Below are 27,767 nucleotides of genomic sequence, written 5' to 3'. Positions count from 1 at the left end.
CAATCTCAAATAGAACTTACTGACTCAGTCCGATGCTGTTGATTCTCGGGATTTGTTACTCTTAGCAAAAAGTCCTGCCACATTAAAAGTAAGTGACTTCTTTCGACTCTGATGAAACTCACTTCCTGTCGAAGTAACTTTTTTTTCACTGGGAGATTCTATCTTATTTGGGGTTTGATAATCCCTAAGTTCTTGAACAGAAGACATTGCATGACTTCCAATTGGAGATTCCTTGCTACCCAGGGGATATTTCCTTGGTCGGCCAACTGGTCTTTTCGGGGTATCACTTATTTGGGAGGAAAATAAGATTAGTAAAAAATATTCATTCATACACACTATCAATGAAAATAAATAGTACCAATATCAATTAATGGGTGTCCTAAAATTTTTAAACATTAAATGAGCCAAAAGGATGGTCCAGATGAGGAATGAATAAATAGATCCTAATGAAAAAGTAAAAATTATCATTTATCAGTCTGCATATGAAACAAAAGCTAGTAAAAAAAAAGTCGCATTCAAGTAAATGAGGTAACAACAAAATAAAGCCAGTTAAAGAAAGCCAAAAATAACTTTTTTAAACTGATAAAAAAAACAATTTTCCATAATCATTTTTATGCTTTCATGGGAGCCCTAAGGTATTGTTTGCTTCTTAACCTTAAATAAAAAAAAATATCAATCTCAACACTACATACACCCGCTTGGGGACTGCATTTTTATATTAGTAGTTTAATCTTAGCACTGACACTGCGCTTGGTATTCTAAGAAACTTGTACCATGTAGTTATTTAAGGTCAATAACACAACACCAACATCCCTGGATATAGGGATATAGGATGTATGAGACACATATGCGAGTATATTATTAATATGATAAACATTAAAGATAAAATTATGTTTATTTCAATGTTCTGAATACCACACTTCCTTAGAGGTGGAGAAAGGATGATATTGTACTTAAATTAAAATGGATTTTGACGTAGGAAAAATCTATTTTTGGGTGAGATAGCCATGTTGTCCTGATGGAAGGTCCTTCCAGCAGCTTCCTACTGTATAATATTTCTGTGAGAGATATTACAAGAGAATTACTGTCAGGTATCACAGGGTTCTTACCCCAGGAATGACTATCCTAAGATATTGTGTATAATCAGGGATGTATCTGTATATAACCCTAGATATCTGCATCTCTAATAGACTTAACCCAGTCTAGGAAACTAGGGGAAAGGATAAGAGAGGAGCCATTACATATCCCCTTCCCCATGATATATATATATATATATATATATATATATATATATATATATATATATATATATATATATATATATATATATATATATATATAAGGGATTTTGACGTAGGAAAAATCTATTTCTGGGCGAGGGACCTGTGCCGCCCAGTGAATAAGCTCCATTTAGCACTTATTCTTAGGTAATTTACTGCTAAATATACCAGAGAAAAAATGTAAAGGAGTGCTAGGTTAACTAGCTCGCTCACCTATTGGTGTCGGTATAAAATTGGGCGTATAATCCAGAGGTCCCGCACTATTTAGATTCATCCACGACAAAGACCCCAATAGAGGAGAGCCGTTCAACCTCACTCGGCACCACCAACTCTGCATCCGCTCAGAACCCAACTCCTTAGCACCCAAAGTTTGGGGACTCCAAGGGAGAGGAGCTGGGAGGGTTCACTGGGCGGCACAGGTCCCTCGCCCAGAAATAGATTTTTCCTACGTCAAAATCCCTTTTCTGGGCTCGAACCTGTGCCGCCCAGTGAATCTATACAAGAGAAATGTCACCAAACTTGCAAAATAAAGGAAAAACATAAGCGTAAGGAAAATACAAGATGCTTTAATCAGAGATGAGTGCCAAAAAACAATTATAAGGGTGTCTTAAAAGGAACATAAATCCACTTGGTAGAACAACTGACAAATAAGGTAAGGTATAATAATGCCGTGAGTGATAATATATACAGATACTCAGGAGTTAAAGATTTACAAATATAATAATAGTACTCAGGTGCGAAACCAACGAATACAAATAGGGTATAAATGAGGCAGGTAAGGGGGAGAGATAAAGTGACAAGGAATTAACATGTGAGTTACCTGGGAGTAACTACGCTCCCTGCAGCTACTGTAGAAAATTTTAGGGCTTCCAAATGTTTAAGGTAGTGTTTCTTGAACACTGACGGTGATCTCCACCCTGTATACCTGGAAAGGTCCGTAAAATTCATGTGGTGAAAAAAGTTCACCGAAGTAGCAACCGCTCTGATATCATGTGCAAGAGGAAAAGAGTCAGGGCTAGCTTGTTTAATAAAATACAAAATTTGTTGCCTGATCCCTTTAATGGTAATGGTACCACCTTGTTCTCTAACGAATAGAGGCCCCGAGGAGTTAGAGGAGGTCCGGGATAAATAAGACCTAAGAGTAGCAACAGGGCACAGAGACGGATCTTGCGTGAGGGGAACAATTTTCCAGGAGGACCATCTGTTCTGAGGGTCTTCGTTCTTAGCCAAAAAGAATTTGTTAGGCGAAAGAAGGACCTCTCCCGAAGGAAGGAACTCAATATGACCCGGGTCTCTCGACAAGGCTGCCAGTTCAGAAATTCTTGCCCCGGAAGCCAAGCTCACCAGGAAAAGTGTTTTCCTGAGAAGGGGAATGTAATCACAAGAACTATTAATGGTATCAGAAGCCAATTTGAGTACATCATTAAGGAACCAGGTCACCGGGGTAAGACGAGTAACCGGTTTCAGTCTGGCACAAGCTTTCGGAATTGAAGCTAACAAAGAGTCGGTTAAGTCTATGTTAAAACCTACTAGGAAGATCTTTTTCAAAGCAGATTTAATAGTGGTGATAGTATTGGCTGCCAGACCTGATTCTAATAAAGTTCTAAAGAAAGTGACTGTAAGGTTCAAGTTCATACAGTGCACGTCTGAGTCCATCAAAAATTTTGCCAACTTTTTAACTGCAGAATCATATTGGCGGATGGTGGAATCCCGTTTATCTGATTCTAGAAACAAGGTGTTTTGAGGATCGATATTGGCACCATGCATGGCCGCAAACTTCATGAAGTCCATAAAGTTAGGGCGCTCTGAATGTTTGAGAAAGCGTACACAACGCGTGTTTGTACTATCTGAGACAGAACCGGATTGGGTATCGGGTGAGGATATAGTCTCAACTCTCGCAGGAGAGGATACCAGTTGCTCTTGGGCCAATTGGGTGCGACCAAGGCTACTTGTCCCTTGAAGGATCTCAGTTTGTCTAGGACTTTCAGTAAAAGGTTCACCGGGGGAAAGAGATAAATCCTTTCCCAGATGTCCCAATTCTGTGACATGGCGTCTGTGGCGTAAGCCTGAGGGTCTAGATTGGGAGCCACATATACTCTCAATTTGTGGTTGGACTCCGTGGCGAAGAGGTTCACTTGGAGACCGGGAACCCGAGAGAGAATCCACCGGAATGACTTTAGATCGAGTGACCATTCCGATTCTAGAGGGGAGGTCCGGGACAAGGCGTCTGCCACTACGTTCCGGACTCCCGCCAGGTGGACAGCTGAAAGATGCCAACGGTTCGAGGCTGCTAGGGAGAATATGGCTAATGGAACATGGTTCAGGGGCCCTGATTTTGACCCGCCTCTGTTGAGGCAGCGGACCACCACTTCGCTGTCGAGGACCAGACGAAGGTGTTGTCTCTTGGGTAGAGCGAGACGTTTCAGGGTTAGAAGAACTGCCATGGCCTCCAGCACATTGATGTGAAATTGGCGGAATAAGGGAGACCAAAGACCTTGAACTTTCCTGAGCTGAGAATAGCCGCCCCAACCTGATAGGGATGCGTCCGTGTGAATGATTAGCTTCGGAGGCGGAAACCGAAGGGGAACTGACTTTGACAGATTGTTGGCTCTTGTCCAAGGAAGAAGTCTCTCCCGTAGAATGGGAGGAAGGCGGACTTTCCTGTCCCGGAGCTTCCGGTTCGCCCTCGAACGCCAGACACGGTTGATATCTTTCAATTTTGCCTTCAGAAGTAGATCCGTCACTGAGGTAAATGAAGGGACCCCAGAATCCTCTCTTGGAGTCGTCTGGAACTTACTTTGTCTTTGACGAAGCGTTTGGTGTTCCTCGCAATCTCTAACCTCTTGGGTTTGGGAAGACACAGAGAATGAGATATAAGGTCCCATTGCAGGCCGAGCCAATGGAACTTTGATTTCGGAAGAAGACGGGACTTCTTGAAGTTGATCTGGAAGCCTAGAGATTGAAGATATTGGATGACTCTGTGAGTGGCTTTTAGGCAATTTTGGGAGGTGTCTGACCAAATGAGCCAGTCGTCCAGATAGGCTACTACTTGAATCCCCTGATTTCTGAGTTCCTGAACAGCGACTTCTGCTAACTTTGTGAAGATCCTTGGGGCGATGTTGAGCCCGAAAGGCATCACCTTGAAGGAGTAATTTTTGTCCCCTAGGCGGAAGCCTAGATACGGACGGAAGTGTCTCGCTATCGGGACGTGATAATAGGCGTCTGTAAGATCGATAGAGGTGGTGACGGCCCCACGGGGAAGTAAGGTCCGCACCTGTGAGACGGTAAGCATTCGAAACTTGTCACATTGAATGGACAAGTTGAGAAGGGATAGTTCTAGAATCACTCTTCTCTTGTCCGAATCCTTCTTCGGGACACTGAACAGCCGACCCTGAAACTTCAGGTGTTTCGTTTCTTGTATGGCGTTCTTTTGTAACAGATCCTGGACGAATTCGACTAGGTCCGGAGTGGAATGTTGATGAAATTTGTTCGGAGGAGGCCCTTGAATCCAACTCCACCCCAGTCCCTTGGAGATGATACTGAAAGCCCAGGGACTGAACCTCCATTTGTTGCGGAAGGCATAAAGCCTCCCCCCTACCTGCTGCACCTCAGTATTGGCTTGAGGAGTTGCCTCCACGTCCGCCTCGGAAGTTCTTTCCCTTGCGAAAGAATTTTCCTCTACCCCTGTTCTGGTTTGAACCACGGTGGTAGCCTCTACCTCTGTTATAACTCTGGGAAGAGCTATGAGCCTCATAAGACTGGTTAAAGGCAGGAGAGGTGGGAGGCACCGGAAAGCTGGCTCTTAGGGAGCAGAACGGTGACATAGTCGTCCGAAGGAGCCTGAGAGGTAGAAGGCTGCGCAGGAGCAACGGGAGATGGAGGAAGAGGCAGTCGGAAATTGGACGAACTACTCTGCTGTTGCCTGAACTGGGTGGAGGTATACGGGCGGAGCTTCTTCCTACCCCGGGCTTGGTAATTTGCGGGGTCATATTTCCGTTTAGGAGTCAAACCCCAATGGGCTTTAAGGCTCTGATTGACTCTAGTGGCCTCTGCCAAGACTTCCTCCACAAGATCCTCAGGGAAGAGATTTGAACCCCAGCAGGAGGACCGGATAAGCTTATTAGGCTCGTGCCTAATAGTCGCCTCAGCCAGGACGTGTTTGCGACACCTACGTTTAGCAATAGCGAAGTCATAAAGATCATAATACAATGACTGCAACGTAGCCTTATTGAGAGACTTAAAGATACTCTCAGTATCATAAGTCAAGGCTATCGACTCCGTGGAAGTGGCCAAGTTCAGAGTTCGGCCAACACGTAGGCGGGAATCATACTCCTGTTTAATGAGGGATTCCGGGAGACGGGGAAGCCGCTCACTAAACATAACTGAGGCACAGTCCGCTGATAGCTTGCCAGAGGTAAAAGTGGTATGGACATTGTCCCAACACTCAATGCCAGAAGGAAGAAGGAGGGAGATCGGATCCACCTCTCGGATGGGAGGCAAGGGCTTCTCCTCCAGAGCATATTGGAAAGCAAGCTCTGCTACCTTATTGACGCATGGAGTCACGGTGTTTTTATCCATTAAAAACATTGTGAAGGAACTCTTATACGGCGTCAACATGGTGTTGGTGCAACCAATGTCGTTCAGGAACCTAGCCCAAACAGATTGGGCTTGTTCTTTTGGGAAGATGACGGTCTCTTTGGGGACCTTATCTAGCCGAACCAGAGCTTCCTCGGTAAGCCTGGCATAACCATGAAATGGAAATGCCAGACCAGGAGGAAAGAATTCAAAGTCCTCTAGAGGACGAGTGCCAAGACCTTCCAAAGTTAACATTTCGTCTGAGAACGGAGAATGAAGAGCCATGCGCCAAGGATTATTCTTGGTAAACGGCGGGAGCTTAGAGGCATCCGGGATGAGAGAGCTTTGGACTCGCTCCGGAGCACCTTGCTCTAATGCCCCAAGTCTCTGACCGATGTTAGAGAACATTGTGTCCATCTTGGCCTGCATTTCCGACACCAACTTAGCTTGCATCTCCGACACAATGCGAAGCATGGCTGATTCGGAAAGGCCCGGGCTAGGAGCAGGAGTGGCGGATTGTACTCCCGGGTCGTGAGACTTAGAGGAGGAGCCGGAAGCCTTAGATGACGGGTTTGTATTCAGCTTAGAACTATGGGAAGCCTTGTGAGGCTTACGAGCTTTAGGTAAGGTTCTAGATGTAGACTTATCCTTGGGGGGAACCGGGTGTGATCGTTGAGACGCATCACGGTCCCCAGAAAAACCATGAAAGAAAGAGCGATCAGAAGAAGAAGAAAGAGCGGGGCTGAGGATAGGAATCTCAGCGCCGGTAACACCTGCCTCACTTACCACCCTACCTGCGTCCGAATCATCCAATAACATGGGTTCGACGTCCAGGTTCATGGAAGCAACATTGTCTTCCAGATCTCCGGGGGCATCCGACGGATCTTGATCTTGATCAATAAACCCCGCTATGGTGGCATCAATGTGGGCAATGATGGGAGCTGCAACATGCCTAGCCACAGCGGCTGAAGACTTGGCGTTAGGATAGACCATGGCACAATAGTCTTCGGATAGGACGTAAGGCTGCTTGGATTTCACGTTTCGGGCAAAACCACCAACCCACACTTTCAGTGTGGCCCGAGCCGCAGACTTTTGCTCCGGGGATGCCTGAAATAATAGTGGGAATTATAAAAAGGCAGACTCCCAGTGGTCCTTCAAGACCATAGAAATCTTACTAAATAGTGTATGTATACCAAAAAAGGTAAGATAAATAAGAAGGCAACATAGCCAACAGGACTCACCGAGTCAGATCCAAGGGTGGTGATGAGGTCAAAACAGACCATGCAGTTATCAGGGTGCCAGACCACGATGTCCTCCAGCTGAACCCCGCAGAGGGCGTGAGACCGACATACGGTATGCCCACAAGGCTGATGCAGAACAGCCGCACAGGCCGTCGTCTGACAATGCACCATCTATAAAAAGAATAGTATATGAGAAACTGTAATTCTCTTAAGTAGGGGCGGGTCCGGAGGACCCGGGACTAACATAAGTCTAACTTAAGACTAGAACTTAACTGTAATACTCTTAAGTAGGGGCGGGTCCGGAGGACCCGGGCCTAAACATAAGTCTAACTTAAGACTAGAGTATAGCTATCCATTCCGGTCGAGCCGGGAGCATAAAAAGGATGCAACAAAGGATTAAGACACATAGTGTCTGATTTCCCGGGGCGAGGTTAAGCCCCGGGCCGGGAAATAAAAGTATATCCATAAACCAATTCATATAGGAACTCCGAGATAGTAATCTGTCATATATATAATCATATATAATCATAGGAACTGTTATAAATTAATAGGGGGGCGGAACTGTAGATAAGAACCGCCAACCGAACCCGGAGGGTTTCGTATAACATAATAAAAGTGTGATAAGTGAATATAAAATAGGGTGCACCGGGATCCAACTCTGTTGACCGGTGGCCAACCCGTCTAGACAGAGACGAACCCGCCGGGACACCCGGAGGACAAAGTCCATAAACACTGAACTACCCCCTCTAAAAGGAGGGAAGGCAACGGTCCCCTAGGGGAGGGGGGAGAGAAGCCTAGCCGCCCACCTAGCAAGAGGGGGAGCTTGGGGGAGGATCACGTGATACGGAGCAGCAGGGCTACCAACTGACGATCCCCAACCAGACAGATCAAACGGAGTAATAGCACAAATATTCATTATAATAGTAATAGCGTTGAAAAATTATATAAATATACACATAAAAAATTTAGGGCAAGGCATGCAACATAATAAATAAATCACAAAGGACACACCTGATGACTTATAAAATAAAATTGCCGCCTAGTAACGAAGGTCGGCAAGCCATAACGATACGTAACTGATATCGGCCCTAAAAATGAACCACGAGGGTTCTAAACGCTAAATAATGAATATCCACAAAAACAAATAACATTTAATTAATAATAAAAATAATACACATAGTAACACCGCGAGTGAAACTAAAAGCTCTCAAAACAGGAGTACCAACTGTAAGCGGAATCAAGCAAGATCGATATGAACGAAGAGAATAAACTCCTATAATTTAAATATTAAACGATCTAGAATGCTCAAAACACAGCAAAACATAGCTTGGTACTTAACTTAGACGGTGTCTCCTGGGAAACCGACGAAGAAGCCATAATCCAGTGGAAAATAAGCGAAAAACGAGAGCACAACAAAAAAGCGGGTTACAACACAGGCGTGCTAAAAGGAGTTGGGTTCTGAGCGGATGCAGAGTTGGTGGTGCCGAGTGAGGTTGAACAGCTCTCCTCTATTGGGGTCTTTGTCGTGGATGAATCTAAATAGTGCGGGACCTCTGGATTATACGCCCAATTTTATACCGACACCAATAGGTGAGCGAGCTAGTTAACCTAGCACTCCTTTACATTTTTTCTCTGGTATATTTAGCAGTAAATTACCTAAGAATAAGTGCTAAATGGAGCTTATTCACTGGGCGGCACAGGTTCGAGCCCAGAAATATATATATATATATATATATATATATATATATATATATATATATATATATATATATATATATATATATATATATATATACACACAAACACATATGGTAGCCTGACTACTGGTCGAAAGACAAATGGTAGAATGACAACTCGTCGAAAAGACAATTCGTCGAACTGACGATCGGTCGAAATGACAATTGGTCGAATTGTCCATAGTCTATCATAACGGATGAAACATTCAAGCTTTGACTTTGATTTATAAATGTGAAAATAATGTCATAAGTCTCTTCGTCTGTTGAGCCCAACAAACAGTATAGCAATGGTAAGGTTTTATTTTCAGCAGTTAGAGCATGGGTAGTGTACATCTGTGAATTAACTGGAGTGCAGTCGAATGTGCCATCACAAAACTAAATACAGTTTTGGGATAAAAGGTCAAATATTTAGCAGTTCCATAAATAGTCATTTTTTCGTCTTCAGACAACTTAAAATTCTAACCTCTTGTCGTCACGTTTAAGTCTTCATCTTCTTGTACGGACGTTTTCCTATTCACTGTTCTCAGAAGAGAAGATTTTTTTTGGTAGTGCTCCTGCAACACTGAAAGGCATATTACATTTTACATTATATACTATGTAGCCAGTCACTTCTTCGGATTCACAAGGCCTTTGCTTGATTTCATTTACAACTTATAAGGCAGCATTTCGAGTATCATTTGGCAGATGGTAATCCTGTGAACAATCTCCTTGAATCATATCATTATTAGTTTGTAATCCTGCTCCACACTCACTCCATTTTTCACATCTCCAGTTTGTTTATCACAATGTTTCTTATCAATTGTGTAAGAAACCTTCATGCATAAGTTTTCCAGCACCTCGCTCGGTCTTGATGAATTCCATTTAGCTCATGGGCTATAGTGAAATGTTTGATATTAGATACTTAAAAACAGAAATTATTTCAAACTACCATTCATTTCGACGAATTGTCATTTTGATGAATTGTCATTCGACGAGTTGTCATTCTACCAATTGTCTTTCGACGAATTGTCTGCATACCTATACATACATATATATATATATATATATATATATATATATATATATATATATGTATATATATATATATATATATGTAAATATATATATGTAAATATATATATATATATATATATATATATATATATATATATATATATATATATATATACATATATATATATATGTCTTTCGACGAATTGTCTGCATATCTATACATACCTATATATATATATATATATATAATATATATATATATGTATATATATATACACATATACATACATATATATATACATATATATATATATATATATATATATATATATATATATATATATATATATATATATATATATATATATATCACGAAAAATCTATTTTTGGGTGAGGTAGCCATGTTGTCCCGATGGAAGTTCCTTCAAAGTAGCTTTGACTACAGTGATATTTCCACAGAATTTTACCTTAAGGTCTCCAGAATTCTAACTCCTGGCACGAATATCCCTATCTTTTCCTTTAAGGGATATCGCATAATATCAGAGGACGTATTCTTGACACTCCACACAGCTATCTTCCCCCCGAATAGTGTTTACGCTTTGAGGGGGAAAGTGGCAAGAAAACGAAGGGGAGCCGTTAATAAGGTACCTCTCCTCGATTACTGTTTTGAGTATCTAGATGACGTCCTTGTAGCCTTATTGAGGTGCTACAGATACAGTACTTTCAGGAGAGATCCTTTCAGCCCTTTCTTAATAAAAGGAGGGCGGGTCCATCAGGACGACATGGCTATCTCACCCAAAAATAGATTTTTCGCTTTGCTCAAAATCTGTTTTTTTGGGCTCAGGCCATGTCGTCCTGATGGAAGTTTACCAGAGCATTATTGTATCTGTGGATTTTTATTTGTGCCTTAACCTCAAGACAGAATTTCCTTGGTCACTCAGACCTAGAGACATATAATGTTACCGTTATACATCATTTCCTCTAATCATGAACCATGTTAGTGCTTCCTGCCCCCTACAGGGAAGAGTCATGCCAGACTCTGGAAAAAGTCTCGAGGATTGCATATTTCATATGAATACCTAGTAATCAAACAGGTATACCAGTCTCATCGTATACCTTCCCAATTAGAGTTTGTATTTGAAAACGAACAAATGTATGTATGAGCCACTGACACCTCCCCTGGGCATACAGAGCTAACTGTATGCAAAGACAGGTTTGTATCCATGTAGAAACAATTGTTTGCATAAGTCAGCATCATATCTCTAGACAAGTATCTATTCGTGTAGAAACTAGGTATGTACACACATAAAGAAGGTTTGTATACCTGTAGGAATGAATTTCTTCAGTTGTTCTTTTATTAATATGCAAATAAAAGGGTGATCATAAATAATGCTCTAACACATCTTTATTTATCTGAATTTGGGGCGAATAAGACGCAAATTTCAATTAGCTTTTTATTGACAATCAAAAAATAAGTAAATCGTTCTGCATTTCATAGAATATAAAATGTTTGTGAAAAAATTTAAGCATAAATATACTGGTAATGTCAGAAATACTTGTTTCATCTGAAAAGAAACCACTATAATGCCACTAAAATGAAAATTCAGAAAATTTTCTATTCCAAATTTTTGTCATTACTGTCTGTTCACACTTGTGTAAAGGACACACGGCATACGTGTTATTGTTTATGCTTCTGTCACCTGTTTTATTTGAGACAGTCCATAATGTCACCATGGTGACATTTTATTCAACATGTTGTAACGTAAGGAGTCAACACGCACACCCTGCACATAACAGTCCCAATTGATTCACTATTCCTCGCAGTATTAAGCGACAGGTTTTAGTACACTACCTGCTGCCACCACAAACCTCTTGATCTCTTGTACTTGCTTCGCGTAATGTTTGGAAAACACTCTGGATGACTTCCATCCAGTATACGAACGAAGACGTTCAAAATCCATTTACTGGAAAAAATTCAGAGACGAAGCAATTTTTCTCAGATCGTGACCTGCGGGTGTACTGACCGGATCCGCTCTGTGAATGAAGTAGGTGATCTTCGCCCTTAATTGTTTTAGAGACAAATTTGAGCCTGATGTTTCTCCTTTAAAGAGCTGTCCTTCACCAAAGTCTGAAGCTCTTCGAAGATAGACCTTTAGGCACTCCACTGGACATAGAGAGACATCTTCCTTCAGAGGGCAGATTCTCCGGGGACCCCACATTTTGGTGGGTAGCTCGTTATTAGCGAGAAACGTTGGGTCAGGAAAAAGATTCAGTTCTCCCCTTTCTGTGAACTGAATATGGCCCTCATCTCTAGATGGTTATTTGCTTTAATGGCTGCCCTCAGCTTGATGATCCTCGAGATCATAGGCCTATTCCGGCCATATCGTTTAGCCATACAGTATCACTCACATGCACATTGCTCTCATGTTTTTCTATAATTTCTTGCTTCAATTCTAATGAAAGAATTGCCTTCTTCCTGTACTGAAACTTAGCTTCTTAGGCACCATGATTATAGGTAAAATCAAAAAGGAAATGTGAGAAAAGGAAGAAAATAAGCACTGTTAATAACAGACCAAACAGAGGACAACCACACGATACACACAAGAACAGAGAACTGAGCACTCGACGCTCAATGGCGTAATGTTTACTTCGTGTGTCGAAATAAAATTCGAGTGTAGTCAAAAATTTGCTCGAATTTTACTTCGGATGTTGGAAAATTCGGATGTAGATACGTTCGGATGTAGAGGTTCCACTGTACGGTGATTCATCTCACTGGATAAAGTATACAAATATTATAATGAATATTTTGCCTTTTGCATGTAGCTTAGGATAGATAAGCTAGAAATGAAATAGGAAAGACACATACATGCGTTCCCTGCCCAGCCAATTGCTGTGACCTCCCTCAAAATTAAAACCATGGGTCATTCTATTTCCGAAAACCCATCGGAAGATTTCTATCCTGTGAGGATAGGTAAGTATAACTTAATAATAGCTTCCAGACGGTTTAAGATTGTGGATCGTTATCAGTGATCACTAATTAGTGTATAAAAAGAACTTTCTTTATATTATCTGGTCTCAACAATAGGCTGCACATGACAATACAGGGTATGTTGGAAAATTTTGGCTACTATATAATATATACTGTAGTTTTCTGTTTGCAGTATGATCTATATTGCAAATATACTGGCTACTGTATAGTCATATACTGTAGTTCCAGCCGGCATATGCTGGCAGGGCTAGCACCGGGGTATAGTTCAATCAATGTATTGTCAGCTGTGGTAGTGGCCGGCAGTTCGCCGGCTGTCGGCACTCTATGCCGGCCGGAGAATTAGATATATACACACGGCGGTCGGCAACTTTTCCAGCTGTCGGCAGGTTAGAACCCAGTGGTACTAGCCAATAGAGAGAGAAAGCATGGATTGAAGGATGGTGTAAGAGCTCTGCCTTACTACCTTCATCCAAAATGAGGGTTCAAATGGAAGGGGAGAATGTATCATTCAGGCTTCCACCCATCCACAACTATTGCCGGTCTCTGCCGGCCACAGTTTATGAATGGCAGTCCAAGAGAGGACTGAAGAACACTCTACAGAAAGGAATCTTCTGCCGGCAGCCGGCGCAGCTGACCCAACTCACCCGGAGGACTATGTCCATAAGGGAGAGCTGAGAGACTATGCCACTACAGACAGAAGCCTGAGCCAGCCCCACAACCTGCCGGCAATCGGCTCGATTGTAGGACGATGGCCAAGAGTTTGTGATGGCTAGGCCATCACTAAAGGACAGAATGGGGAGGGGTGAGGGTCCTATGGGGTTGCCGGTCCTACCACACCTAAAGAAGCTCTGTTCTAGTATTAAAGCCATCCCAGGCAGAAGGAGAATTCTAATCCCAATCCTAGGGTCGGCTAATACAGCAAAGGGGCCGGCAACACCCTCGCCGCTACCCCTAAACAATAGAAGAATAGAGATCTAGTGCTGGTGTCGCCTAGGCGGCAGAAGAATGTCTATTCTTCAGCATAGGGTCCGCCGACACAGGACTAGTCAGCTAGACCACAGGGAGAAGGTATTAATATCATATAAAGCCTTCAGGTGTGGTCTAGGGAGGTCTAGCCTCCTATGCCAGCAGCTTAGTTTAGCAGGGGAATGCTATTCACCCTGCCAGCCAGCTACCGGCATCAGACTAAATACTCTGAGGTTCTGACAAAAACCCAAAAACCTGCCTCTGCGGTTACAGGAAAAGGACAGAAAACCCTAGCCTAGCCCTGCCTGAATGATAACTCAAGGCACGACTGACTAGGGTTATAGCCTAGGCTAACTCAGAGGGAAGGAGAGACTGCCCTTAAATCTCTATAGGAGACAGGTATCGCCTTATAATTAATCTAGGAGATATCTATCTCCGCCTGGATTAATAAAAACAATACATGAGGGCAGTCGGGGAACATGTAAGAAAGTATACTAAAGCCACAAGGGTAATAGCCTAGTGGCAGTGAGAATCGATTACCTAAATCACCGAAACTCTCTCGTATACTATCTTGGAAGAGGAAATTATTATGCAATCAGCATATCTTACATGTATAAGATTCGCCTAAAGCTTCATTAAAATTATAACACTAGGAAAGTCTATTATATCATGCATGAAAGTACTAGAAGCTGAACGCCTAGGCTAGGAAGCTTAGCGTAAACAAGGTTCGGTTACCTAATTCGACGAAACTAATATGAATACTATCGGCATAATATAAAGAATTCCTAGCAATGAAGGATAAATAGCTAAGATATTAAAGCTATTAAAACCGGGAATGTCGTTCCGGCTAACTAAATAACTCATGTGTTACGAACGACAGCACCCATGACGCCTCCGGCTTAGGCAACAGCTCTTGCCACTTTAATTTAACTTTAATTCATATTAAAATAAGGCAAGAGCTTACATTTATACAATGTAAAGATCAATACTCAACTTTCCAGAGGCAGAAGAGGCTGGAGAAAGCATGATGATAACCAAAATAATCCAAAATAGCGAGAGAGCACAGGAAAATCACCGAGCAATGGCACTACGAGAAAAGGAATAAACATGGTGGCGATGATGACGTCATCTAGATACTCAAAACAGTAATTGAGGAGAGGTACCTTATTAACTACTCCCCTTCGTTTTCTTGCCACTTTCCCCCTCGAAGCGTAAACGCTATTCGGGGTGAAGATAGCTATGTGGCGTATCAAGAATACGTCCTCTGATATTATGCGATATCCCTAAAAGGAAAAGTTAGGGATAATCCCGCCAGGAGTTAGAATTCTGGAGACCTTAAGGTAAAATTCTCTGGGAATATCACTGTAGTCAAACATACCCTAGGAAGCTACTTTAAAGGAACTTCCATCAGAATGACATGGCCTGAGCCCAAATATATATATATATATATATATATATATATATATATATATATATATATATATATATATATATATATATATATATATATATATATATATATATATATATATATATATATAATATATACATACATACATACATACAGAGGAATACCTTGAGATACGATAGTCCACCATACGAGAAAATTGAGATACGAGGAGAGTTCTGAGCAAATTTTTATTCTGAGATACAAGTAAAAATTTGAGATACGAGGTAGAGTAGTTTCCTATGCGGCCGCTAGGTGGCCGCGTGTGCGAGAGGCTGCTTACAAGGACAGCATCAATCAGCCTTTACCGTCGGATCTCTGTCACGTAAAGTTATCTCCGAGCATCGGCCATATTGTTTGCTTTTATTACGTGTTTTTTGTATAAATCCGTGCATAATTCATTAAGTAACCAATGGGTCCAAAGCAAACGAGTGCAAACAAGGGTAGTGAGAAGAAAAAGCGTATTATGACAATGGAAATGAACCATGAAATAATCGCAAAACATGAGAGTGGCGTGTGTTCATGTATATGTATATACAATGGATATATATATATATATATATATATATATATATATATATATATATATATATATATATATATATATGTATATATATATATATATATATATATATATATATATATATATATATATATATATATATATATATATATATATATATATATATATATATATATATATATATATATATATATATATATATATATATATATATATATGTATATATTTGGGATCAGGCCATGTCGTCCTGATGGAAGGTTCCTTTCAGTAGCTTCCTAGGGTATATTTGACTACAGTGATATCCCCAGAGAATTTAACTAAAGGTCTCTAGAATTCTAACTCCTGGCACGAATATTCTTAAAGTTTCCTTTTAGGATACTGCATATCAGGGGACGTTTTCTTGACACGCCACATAGCAATCTGCACCCCGCATAGCGTTTACGCTTCGAGGGGGAAAAGTGGCAAAATAAAAGAGGAGCCATTACAAAATTCTCCTCCCCCGTTACTGTTTGAGTACTCAGATGGCGCCACCATCGTCCGCCATCTTTATTCCTTTCTCTGTAACGCGTCAGCTTGGTGATTTTTTCCGGTGATCTTTCGCTATTTTGGATTATAATGCAATCTCCAGCGTCTTCTGCCTCTGGAAAGTTGAGTATTTAATTCTTATGTTGTATAAATTTAGCTCTGGCTGTAAAGTAAAGGCTTAACTCGAAAAAAAACTATGTTTTTGGGCTCAGGCCATGTCGTCCTGATGGAAGTTCCTTCTTAGTAGCTTCCTAGGTTATATTTAACTACAGTGATATATCCCAGAGAATTTTACTAAAGGTATCCAGAATTCTAACTCCTGGCGCGAGTATCCCTTGTATTATCTTAAGGGATATCGCATAAGATCAGAGGACGTATTCTTGACATGCCACATAGCTATCTACACCCCTAATAGCGTTTACGCTTCGAAAGGGGAAAGTGGCAAGAATTGTAGGAGGGCCGTTATTAAGGCAACGCTCCTAATCGTACTGTTGTTGAGTCCCAGCATGACACCGTGTGGCGCCATCTTGTCATTCATTCTCTTGTAGCGCTACCTACACGGTGTTATCCCTTGTGCCACTTGCTATTTTGGATTGTATTTTTTGCTATGATGCCTTCACCAGCCTCATCTGCCTCTGGAAAGTTGAGTACTATCTTTATTTTGTATAAATGTAAGTTCTTGCCAGTTTTATCCTCGAATAAGTTTGTAATTAACGTAACAAGAACTGTTGCCTAGCCGGATGGTGTCTTGGACACGGTTGTTCTTTGGCATGTGCATTTAATTAGCCAGAACGACATTTCCGGCATATTTCGCTTTAATAAATTTAGCTATATAGTAAATTAGCTAGGAATTCTTTATATTATGCGGTTTGTTTCGTGGATTTGGCAATTTATTTACCAAGCCCCACGAGTGCTAGGCTTCCTAGCCTAGGCATCCACACACTTCATGCATGATATAACCTTCCTGGTAAAGTTTTATTAACGCTCAAAATCCGTTTTTTGGCAGAGCTATTGCCTGGACCGGAGGCGCCTCCGGCGCTGTCGTTCGTAACGCATGCATTATTTAGTTAGCCAGAACAACTTTCCCGATATAATAGCTTAAATAAATATATTTAGCTATGGAGTCTTCATTGCTAGGAATTATTTATATTATGCCGATAGTATTCTTTAGTTTCGGCGAATTAGGTAGTCAATCTCATTGACGCTAGGCTTCCTAACCTAGGCGTTTTAGATTACTCTCTTGCATGATATAATAGGCATTCGTGGTGTTATTGAGCTTAAATGAAGATATTAGGCAATTTATACATGTAAGATATATCGATTGCATAACAATTTTCCTCTTCCAAGATAGTATACGAAAGAGCTTCGATGAGTCAGGTAGTCGATCTCACTGTCACTAGGATTAACCTAGTGGCTTTAGTATACTTTCATACAATCTCCCCAGTTACCTTTATATTTAAGGTAATCCCTTCTTCCTTTATTTTTGGGCTCAAACCATGTCGTCCTGATGGAAGGTTCCTTCAGTAGCTTCTTAAGGGTATATATGACTAGACAGAGCTGCCACCAAGAACCGGAACCTTCTCAACAAGTGGGGCATGTCTAGGAAGAGGAAATCTTCTCGGGATGAGGGCCCCCAACCTAAGAAGAAGTCTAACAAGCCTAGGCCTCAGCAGCAACAGGCTAAGCGCCAGTTTCCGGCACCCGCTACTCCCCAGTTGGTGGCTCAGCCCCAACAGACCTTTCAGCTGGTCCCTCAGCCAGTGGTGGCTCAGTCACCAGTCTTCACACCTGCCTATGAAACAGTCAACTACCTTTCGTCCCAAAGGTAGAGACTCCGGCAGAGACTCCTCTCGACGCCCTTCCAGAGGGAGAGGAGGGAGGGGAGCAGGCGGCCGAGGTGGCAACCTTCGGGAAACCAGAAGCAATGAAATGCTTCCGGTGGGAGGAAGACTCCGCCTCTTCCAGGATCGTTGGACCTTCGATCCTTGGGCTCACAGCATCATCAAGAACAGACTAGGGTGGAGCTGGGTAACACCACCTCCAACCTTCCATCAATTCTTCCAACACTCCACCCCAGTCCTGGAAGAATACGTCCAAGAACTCTTGAACAAGAAGGTGATCAAGAGGGTAAAGTCTACCAGGTTCCAGGGAAGACTGTTCTGTGTTCCCAAGAAGGACTCCGACAAACTCGGAGTCATTCTGGACTTGTCCCCTCTAAACAAGTTCATCGTGAACAACAAATTCAAGATGCTAACTCTTCAGCACATCAGAGCCCTACTGCCCCAAAAGGGATTCACAGTCTCGATGGACTTGGCGGACGCCTACTGCCACATTCCAATCAATCGCCAGGCCTCCTCCTACCTAGGATTCAGGCTTCAAAGAAGGCAATACGCCTTCAGAGCCATGCCCTTCGGGCTCAACATAGCTCCAAGGATCTTCACAAAGCTCGCAGAAACTATTGTCCAACAGCTACGCCTTCAAGGCGTCCATGTGATGGCTTACCTGGACGATTGGCTAGTAAGGGCTGCATCCTCAGAAGAATGCTTGCAAGCTTCAAGAAAAGTGACCCAATTCCTGGAACATCTGGGTTTCAAAATCAACACCAAGAAGTCTCAACTTTCTCCAGCTCTGAAGTTTCAATGGCTAGGAATCCATTGGAACCTTCAGTCACACATCCATCGCTCAAAGAGATCTCAAGAGACCTCTGCCAACCAGGCTTCGTTCACTCCTAAAGCCATGGTCGGAGGCAAAGAACCTGAAGAGATCAGTTCTCCTTCAACCACCACCTTCATCGGTTGTTATCCACACGGATGCATCGCTAGAAGGATGGGGGGGGTCACTCCCCTCAATGACAAGTTCAAGGAACATGGTCTCCCCTATTCAAGACGTTCCACATCAATTTCTTGGAGGCCTTGGAGGTCCTTCTTTCTCTGAAGAGGCTGTCTCCACGACCCTCGTCCCACATCCATCTAACTCTGGACAGCGCCGTTGTGGTCAGATGTCTCAACCGTCAGGGATCAAGATCGCCCCAACTCAACCAAGTGTTACTGCCCATCTTCCGCCTTGCGGACAAGAAGAGATGGCACCTCTCAGCAGTTCACTTACAAGGATTACGCAACGTGATGGCAGATGCTCTATCACGAACAACCCCGATAGAGTCAGAATGGTCCCTAGACGTAGACTCATTCTCCTTCATCTCTCGCCAAGTCCCGGAACTGCAGATCGACCTCTTCGCGACGACCGACAACAAACAACTTCCTCGTTACGTGGCCCCTTACAAGGACCCCAGAGTGGAAGCAGTGGACGCCACGTTCATCAGGACGACATGGCTCTCTCACCCAAAAATGGATTTTTCGCTTCTCTCAAAATCCGTTATTCAAGGTAATCCCTTCTTCCCTCTGAGTGTAGCCTATGGCTACGATCCTAGCTGGTCTTGCCTTGAATTGTGATTCGGGTAAGGTTGGGCTAGGGTTTTTCTGCCCCTTTACCAAGCCATTGTTGATGAGCTTTGGGTTTGGGTCAGAACCTCAGAGTACTTGTCATGTACCGGCATCTGTCCGATAGGGTGAATGTAATCCCCTGTTGGACTTAGTTGGTTGGCATAGGAGGCCTGACCCCTAGACTGCACTTGGAGGGGTCATGGGATCCCCTTCTCCCTGTGGTCTAGCGACTAGTCCTGTGCCTGCAGACCCTAGGCTGAAGAATACTGATTATTCTTTGGCCTAGGATGGCGCAGGCATGGAACTCTGTTTCTCTTCAAGTTAGGTGACGGCTTGATGATGCCAGTCCCTTTACTGTATTGGCAGACCCTAGGCTGGGGAATGTACTCTCCTTATGCCTAGGATGATGTCGATACTGAAACAGAGTTTCCTTTATGTGTGGTAGGGATGGCGTGACGCGGCTCCTCGCACACCTTATACAGGACCCTTTTCCCGTCCCATTCTGTCCTTTGGTGATGGCCTAGCCATCACACCTCTGTGTCCACTGTCCTACAATCTCACCGATTGCCGGCGGGTTGTAGGGCCGGCTCGGTCTTCTGCCTGTATGGCCTAGTCGTTCAGCTTCCCTATAGAACATCATATTCCGGGATAGCTGTGCCGGCAGGTCTAGCTGCCAGCAGGAGACTCATTTGCCTTAGAGTGTTCTCCAGTCCTCCCTTGGGCTGCCATGCGCTGCCCTTGTCCGACTGATACCGGCATAGCTGCAGATGGGTGGAAGCTTGATCATGATATGTTCTCTCCTTCCATTAGAACCCTCATTCAGGAGGAAGGTAATGATACAGTAGCTAGTGCTGCCACCCTTTCATCATCCTTCACTCCTTGCTTTCTCTCTCTCTATTGGCTAGTGCCACCAACTACTATTCTATCTGGCAGCTGCCGGGTACTATCCTTGCTGGCAAGATGTAGGCTTGGCTTGTGGCCGACAGCCATGGATTCACTGTCACATCTGACTGCCGGCATGAGCCGGCAGTGTTTGTACTTAGCCACTACCCAGTCACATTGAATGATGGTTGGGATGGTGGGATGGTGTGCCTTCAGTCGGTGACCCGCCGGCAGTTCGGTGGGTCGCCGGCGAGTCAGCGGACTGCCGGCTATACATATAATGAATTTTTGTACCAGATGAATTAAGTTTAAGTACTAGCCTTGCCGGGAGCAACTGTTGTATATGAATATACAGTAGCCAGTACATCTGTGGTATAGAGCATACTACAGACAGAAAACTATGATATATAATTATACAGTAGTAAAAGTTTTCCAACATAATCCGTGCATCCAGCCGCAGTTTATTGTTGAGACCTAATAGAATCGGGAAAGGAATTCCCTTTTCTTTACACTGATTGTTGATCAGTTTCTTTAATCCTCATTATTAACTCTTTTGGAAGTGGGTTTTGTTTACACTACTCTATCCCTATCGGCTAGAATCTTCCATTGGGCCTCTTATAGAGGATACCCTAGAATTAATAGTGAGGAAAGTCACATCAATTGGATGGGCGGGAACCACATGTATGTGTCTTTCCTATTTCATTTCCAGCTTACCTATCCTAAGCTACATGCAATAATATAAAAGGGTAAGTGTTATCTTACAGGAGGACTATGTCAAGCGTGACAGCGTGTTCTGCAACATTTTCCGCAAGAACTTTTACGGCCATCTGGGGTGTAGGACATACTCCCGCTGTTCCATCACCAAGGGACCTCTAAAATACTGGGACCCACAGGTAAGTACAGTGTGTAAAGACCTGTTGAATGAGGCGTTTGAAAATCCCAAGTCAGCGGAGTCAAGGGATGTAGCTCGGGAGAAGTTACGCAAATGGGTTCGTGGCTTTCAAAAGAACGCCACGGGGCCTTACCTCCCTAGCGAGCGTATGAGAGCCCTGCTATTCCCCAAAGCATCTGTGGATGCTGTTATCCCTCAGCCTCACCCTGAGATTCCTTGCATCCAGCTATCTGTCGACACGGATGTCTCGCATGCGATGAAGGACATCTATCTACAAGATGAGAGGATGTCAGAGGTGTCAGAGGACACCGAAAAGGATCTTCTGGCAGAAGGTTGAGAAGAGAGGTCAACGATGGCTCTTGAGACGGAAGAGGAGGAGGTCGAAACAATCTCTGTTTCGTCGGTTCCTGCCCCAGAACCTGTAACCTCTACGTCCTCAGCTCCTCAACCTACAAGTCGGACGACACTCTGGCTGCCTTCAAAGCTATGATGGAGATGTACAATAAGAAGATCGAGCAGAGGGAAGCCGAATTCAAGAAGGAGATTCTTAGAATTATGCTTTCCTGTGGGCCTCAACGGAGGCTCAATGTTAAGGAGCTTCCCTCGTGTTCCGAGGTTAATCAATGGAGGCATGCCGAGTACATGCCCATAACCAATGGTAAGATCTATGTTTCGGAAAAGCTGGGCGCTGTCCTCATTGAGGACATTGAGTTCTGGCCCAGCTTTGAGTCCTATCCAGACTGCTTCGTCCATCTTAGGACGGAACCGGTTTCCAAGGAGGAAACAGAGCCTAAGATCATAGTGCTTGGCCACTCGAAGGCTCAGGCTTTGTTCGCCAGCAGCCTGAAGGACAAGGGCTTCACCAATTCTAAGGTGCTGGCCCTGAGCAAGAAGCATCCCTCTTTTCTTGCTCCCACAACTATGATTTTCCCCTTCACGGAGAAATTGTTCAGAGCAGTGGTTGAGGCAGTGGAAGCAGGGAAACCTTGCCCTAGACTTGAGGAGTGTAGGCCCCTCTCCCTGGCCTTACCATCCAATGATAAGGACTGGAAGGATATTCAGCTAACCTTCTCAGTCGGGAAGTTGGAGGCTGACATTGCTGGATGCCAGTTCAACGAGAACCTCCCCAAGTTATCTGAGTTTCTCCTACGTAGAGAACAAGATATGAAGGAAAGGCTTGCTGCCTCTCTGTCCCTCCAGGTGTCCATGGAGGCAATGGCCAGCGAACAGAGAACCCCAGATATGTTCATGATCTTGTCCAAGGCACATTTGGCAACCCTGACGAAAGATTTCTCTAGCTTCATTAGGGCAAGAAGGGCTTGTAGAGAGTTCGTGTTTGCTTCGGCTGCAGTCAAACACGAGCCCAGGAAGTTGATATCTTCCAACATCTGGAAGAAAGATCTGTTCCCGAACGATCTAGTATAGGAAATTGTCGACAAGGCCACCACGGAGAATAGAAATCTTCTCCAGAAGTGGGGCATGTCGGCAAAAAGAAAGTCTTCTCCGGATGAGGGTCCCCAACAGAAGAGAAAGACAAAAAGTTCAAGAGTGTCAACTTGCCCTGCTAAACAACAACTTCCCGTGACCGCTGCACCACAGATAGTGGCACAGCCCCAACCTACCTACCAGTTGGTACCCCCAGCAAGTGGTAACTCAGTCATCCGCCTTTACTCCCACCTATGAGAGGCAGACCACTACCTTTCACCCTAGAGGTAGAGGCTCAGGTAGAGATTCCTCTAGACACCCCTCTAGAAGAAGAGGAGGTAGGGAAGCATGCGGTCGAGGAGGCAAGCCCTCTGGAAACCAGAGGCAATGAGATGCTTCCGGTAAGAGGAAGACTCCGACTCTTCTGGGATAGTTGGACCTTCGATCCCTGGACCCACAGCATAATCAAGAATGGACTAGGCTGGAGCTAGAAGACAGCTCCACCAATATTTCCTCAGTTCTTCCAACACACCACCCCCGTTCTGGAAGAATAAGTCTGAGAGCTCTTGAGCAAACGGGTGATCAAGAGGGCAAAGTCCATCAAATTCCAAGGAATGCTGTTTTGTGTTCCCAAGAAGGACTCAGACAAACTCAGAGTCATTCTGGATTTGTCTCCTCTCAACAAGTTTATCGAGAACAACAAGTTCAAGATGTTAACCCTTCAACACATAAGGGCCCTATTGCCCAAAAGGGCATACTGTACACAGTCTCCATAGACATGGCAGATGCCTATTGGCATATTCTGATGAATCGCCAGATCTCCTCCAACCTAGGATTCAGGCTACAAAAAAGAAAGTACGTTTTCAAAGCCATGCCCTTCGGGCTAAACATAGCCCCAAGGATCTTCACGAAGCTTGCAGTAGCAGTCGTTCATCAACTATTCCTACAATGTGTCCAGGTGGTGTCATACCTGGACGATTGGCTGGTGTGGGCAGCATTGGAAGCAGAATGCTTGCAAGCATCCAAGAAGGTGATCCAGTTCCTGGAACATCTAGGATTCAAGATCAACACCAAAAAGTCTCAACTATCTCCAGCTCAAAAGTTCCAATGGCTAGGCATACATTGGGACTTACAGTCACATCGCCTCTCCATTCCATTAGAGGAGAGAGATAGTGGGATCTGTCAAGAGACTCCTAAAATCCAGTTGGATTTCAAGACGCCAACAGGAGAGAGTGATGGGCTCCCTCCAGTTTGCTTCAGTGACAGACCCAGTGTTAAGAGCACAGCTACTAGATGCATCAGGAGTCTGGAGAAGATACGCATCAAACGCTCGAAGAGATCTAAAAAGACCACTACCAATTCGGCTACAATCACTTCTCAAGCCATGGTCGGAGGCTGGAAAGTTCAAGAGGTCAATACCTCTACAGCCGCCTCCACCCTCAGTTGTCATCCATATGGACGCATCATTGGAAGGATGGGGGGGGGGGGTGTAACTCCCATCAGCGTAGAGCTCAAGGAACTTGGTCCTCTCTGTTCAGGGCTTTTCACATCAACATTTTGGAGGCCATGGCAGTCTTTCTCACATTGATGAAATTGTCCCCTCGTCCTTCAGTCCACATAAGACTGATTCTGGACAGCGAAGTGGTGGTAAGATGTCTGAACCGTCCGGGCTCAAGATCGCCTCAATTCAACCAAGTGATGTTGGCCATCTTCCGACTACAGAAAAGAAGAGATGGCACTTGTCAGCAGTTCACCTTCAAGGGTTCCGCAATGTGACAGCGGACGCTCTATCCAAGATAGCTCCGATAGAGTCAGAATGGTCCCTAGACACAAAATCATTCTCCTTCATCTTGCATCAAGTCCCAGAACTGCAGATCAACCTCTATGCAACGAGTGACAACAAGAAACTTCCTCGATACGTGGCTCCGTACGAGGACCCTCGAGCGGAAGCAGTGGACGCCATATCCCTGGACTGGATTAAATGGAAAAGGATTTACCTGTTCCTTCCACCCAACCTGCTGTTGAAGGTCCTCAACAAGCTGAGATCCTTTCAGGGTACAGCAGCCCTAGTGGCTCCCAAGTGGCCCCGGAGCAACTAGTTCCCCTTGATTCTGGAATTACAGCCGAAGCCGATTCCTCTGCCGGACCCAGTTCTGTCTCAAGTTTTAGAAGTCGATTGTCTTCGCTTCATTACAGAAAATCCAAGACCTTCATCTCATGATATTCTCTCCCTAGCAGTAAAGAAAAGATTCAGGATCTCGAAAGAAAGTATTGACTTCTTGGAGGAATATAAGTCGAAATCTACCAAAAGGCAATACGAGTCATCTTGGAAGAAATGGGTGGCTTTTGTCAAGGCAAAGAATCCAAAGGAAATTTCAATGGATTTCTGTATGTCTTTCTTTATTCACCTTCACGGACAAGGTTTAGCAGCCAACACGATAACTACATGTAAATCTGCCTTGACAAGACCTTTACTGTATGCCTTCCAGATAGACTTGTCTAATGAAATTTTTAACAAAATCCCTAAGGCCTGTGCCAGACTTAGACCCGCAGCACCTCCAAGGCCCATCTCGTGGTCTTTTGACAAGGTGCTACATTTTGCCTCAAGTTTGGACAATGAGGCTTGCTCTTTGAAAAATTTGACTCAGAAAGTTATTTTCTTGTTTGCCCTAGCCTCAGGGGGCTAGAGTTAGTGAAATAGTGGTCTTGTCCAGGGAAGAAGGCCATATCCAGTTTGCTGAAACGGGTGAGCTAAACCTCTTTCCCGACCCAACATTTCTCACCAAGAATGAGCTACCCACTAAGAGGTGGGGTCCCTGGAGAATCTGCCCTCAGAAGGAAGATGTCTCTCTGTGTCCAGTGGAGAGTCTAAAGGTCTATCTTTGCAGAACTTCAGACTTCAGGGGAGGACAGCTCTTTAAAGGAGAAACATGGGGGTCAAACCTATCACTAAAACAACTAAGGGCGAAGATCACCTACTTTATTCGCAGAGTGGATCCTGACAGTACACCCACAGGTCATGATCCTAGGAAGATTGCTTCTTAGTTAAATTTCTTCCAGCTTATGGACTTTGAAAGTCTTCGCTCGTTTACTAGATGGAAGTCATCCAGGGTGTTCTTTAAACACTATGCGAAGCAAGTGCAGGAGTTGAAGCGTTTCGTGGTAGCGGTAGGTAGTGTGCTGAAACCTGCCACTTAGTGCTGCGAGGAACAGTAAATTATGTGGGACTGTAATTCTATAGGGTGTGCATGTTGGCACTTTAGAGTGCAACATGGCGGTGAAAGGTCATCACAGTGACATTATGGACTGTTCAAACTTACTATGGTGATGCAACATAGACTGAACACTAGTGCCATGTGTTTCTTACACAAGTGTAAATAGATAGATTCTCAGAAAGACATTAAAATTTCTAAGAAATTTTTAAGTGAGGTGGCAAAATTTTATTTTTCAGATAAAACAAGGATTTCTTATTTATTTTATCGTGTCTATGTTATTGAAATGAATTTTTCATTTGCATTTTTTACATTGTTGTAAATGCATGTGGAACTTTATTTATTGCTTGACAATAAATGATTAATGGTTTTGTGCATCTCATTTCGCCCTAAACATTTCTAATAAAGCCTATATGAGACCATTTACTTAAACCCTTTATTCTGCATGAAGTAACTGAACAAAAGTAATACCTTTGTTCCTACATTTATACAAACCTTTCTAGCTAGATGTAACTTGTTCCAATACTAGACACAACTTTGGCTAATGACATACAGTGAGACCTGCATGTCTCTTTTGAATGCTAGATGGGTTACTTAAAATATGCAACTTCAAGACTTTTTCCGAGTCTAGTTTGACTCTTCCCTGTAGGGGTCAGGAAGCACTTATATCGTATATGATTAGCAGAAATGACATATAACGGTAATGTCATAGGTCTCTTAGGTCTAAAGGACCATGGAAAGATTATCTTGAAGTCGAAAGGCACAACTGGAAAATCCATGATACATTAATGCTCTGGCAAACTTCCATCAGGACGACCTGGCCTGAGCCCAAAAAACGGATTTTGAGCGAAGCAAAAAATCTATTTTTGGGTGAGATAGCCATGTCATCCTGATGGACCCGCCATCCTTTCTATGAAAGGCCTTGGCAGGTTCCCTCCCGATATTACTGTAACTAAAAGTACCGGCTCAACGCTACAAAGGAATAAAGACGGCGGACGATGGTAGCGCCATCTGAGTACTCAAACAGTAACGGAGGAGGAGTATTTTGTAACGGCTCCTCTTCTATTTTGCCACTTTTCCCCCTCGGAGCGTAAACGCTATGCGGGGTGCAGATTGCTATGTGGCGTGTCAAGAATACGTCCCCTGATATTATGCAATATCCTAAAAGGAAACTTTAAAGATACTCGCGCCAGGAGTTAGAATTCTGGAGACCTTTAGTTAAATTCTCTGGGAATATCACTGTAGTCAAATATACCCTAGGAAGCTACTGAAAGGAACCTTCCATCAGGACGACATGGGCATCTCACCCAAAAATAGATTTTTTGCTTCGCTCAAAATCCGTTATATATAAAATATATATATATATATATACCTAATATATATACATATATATATATATATATATATACCTAATATATATACATATATATATATATATATATATATATATATATATATATATATATATATATATATATATATATACACACACACACACACACACACGAGTGTCCCAACATGCGAGAAATTTGATACAAGGAAAGTTTCAAGCAAATTTTTGCCCTGAGATACGACACAGTTCCCTATGCGGCCGCTAGGTGGCCGAGTGTGCGAGAGGCTGCTCACGAGGACAGCATCGCT

At 43.3% G+C, this 27,767-nt stretch overlaps 1 protein-coding gene across 4 annotated transcripts in view; it reads right to left on the bottom strand.

Moving 5' to 3' along the window:
• Positions 1-27,767, bottom strand: part of LOC137634686 (protein abrupt-like) — a 310,294-nt gene that overhangs the window by 22,121 nt on the left and 260,406 nt on the right. For all 4 annotated transcript variants that reach the window (XM_068367165.1, XM_068367168.1, XM_068367167.1 and 1 more), the window contains exon 9: positions 21-286. In XM_068367165.1, coding sequence (XP_068223266.1) covers positions 25-286 — 262 coding nt within the window. In that variant the 3' untranslated portion in view covers positions 21-24. The remainder of the gene's footprint in view (positions 1-20; positions 287-27,767) is intronic.

Source organism: Palaemon carinicauda, chromosome 45 (assembly GCF_036898095.1).
Source record: "Palaemon carinicauda isolate YSFRI2023 chromosome 45, ASM3689809v2, whole genome shotgun sequence".
Taxonomy (NCBI): domain Eukaryota; kingdom Metazoa; phylum Arthropoda; class Malacostraca; order Decapoda; family Palaemonidae; genus Palaemon; species Palaemon carinicauda.
This window is presented reverse-complemented; position numbering and strand designations above follow the sequence as displayed.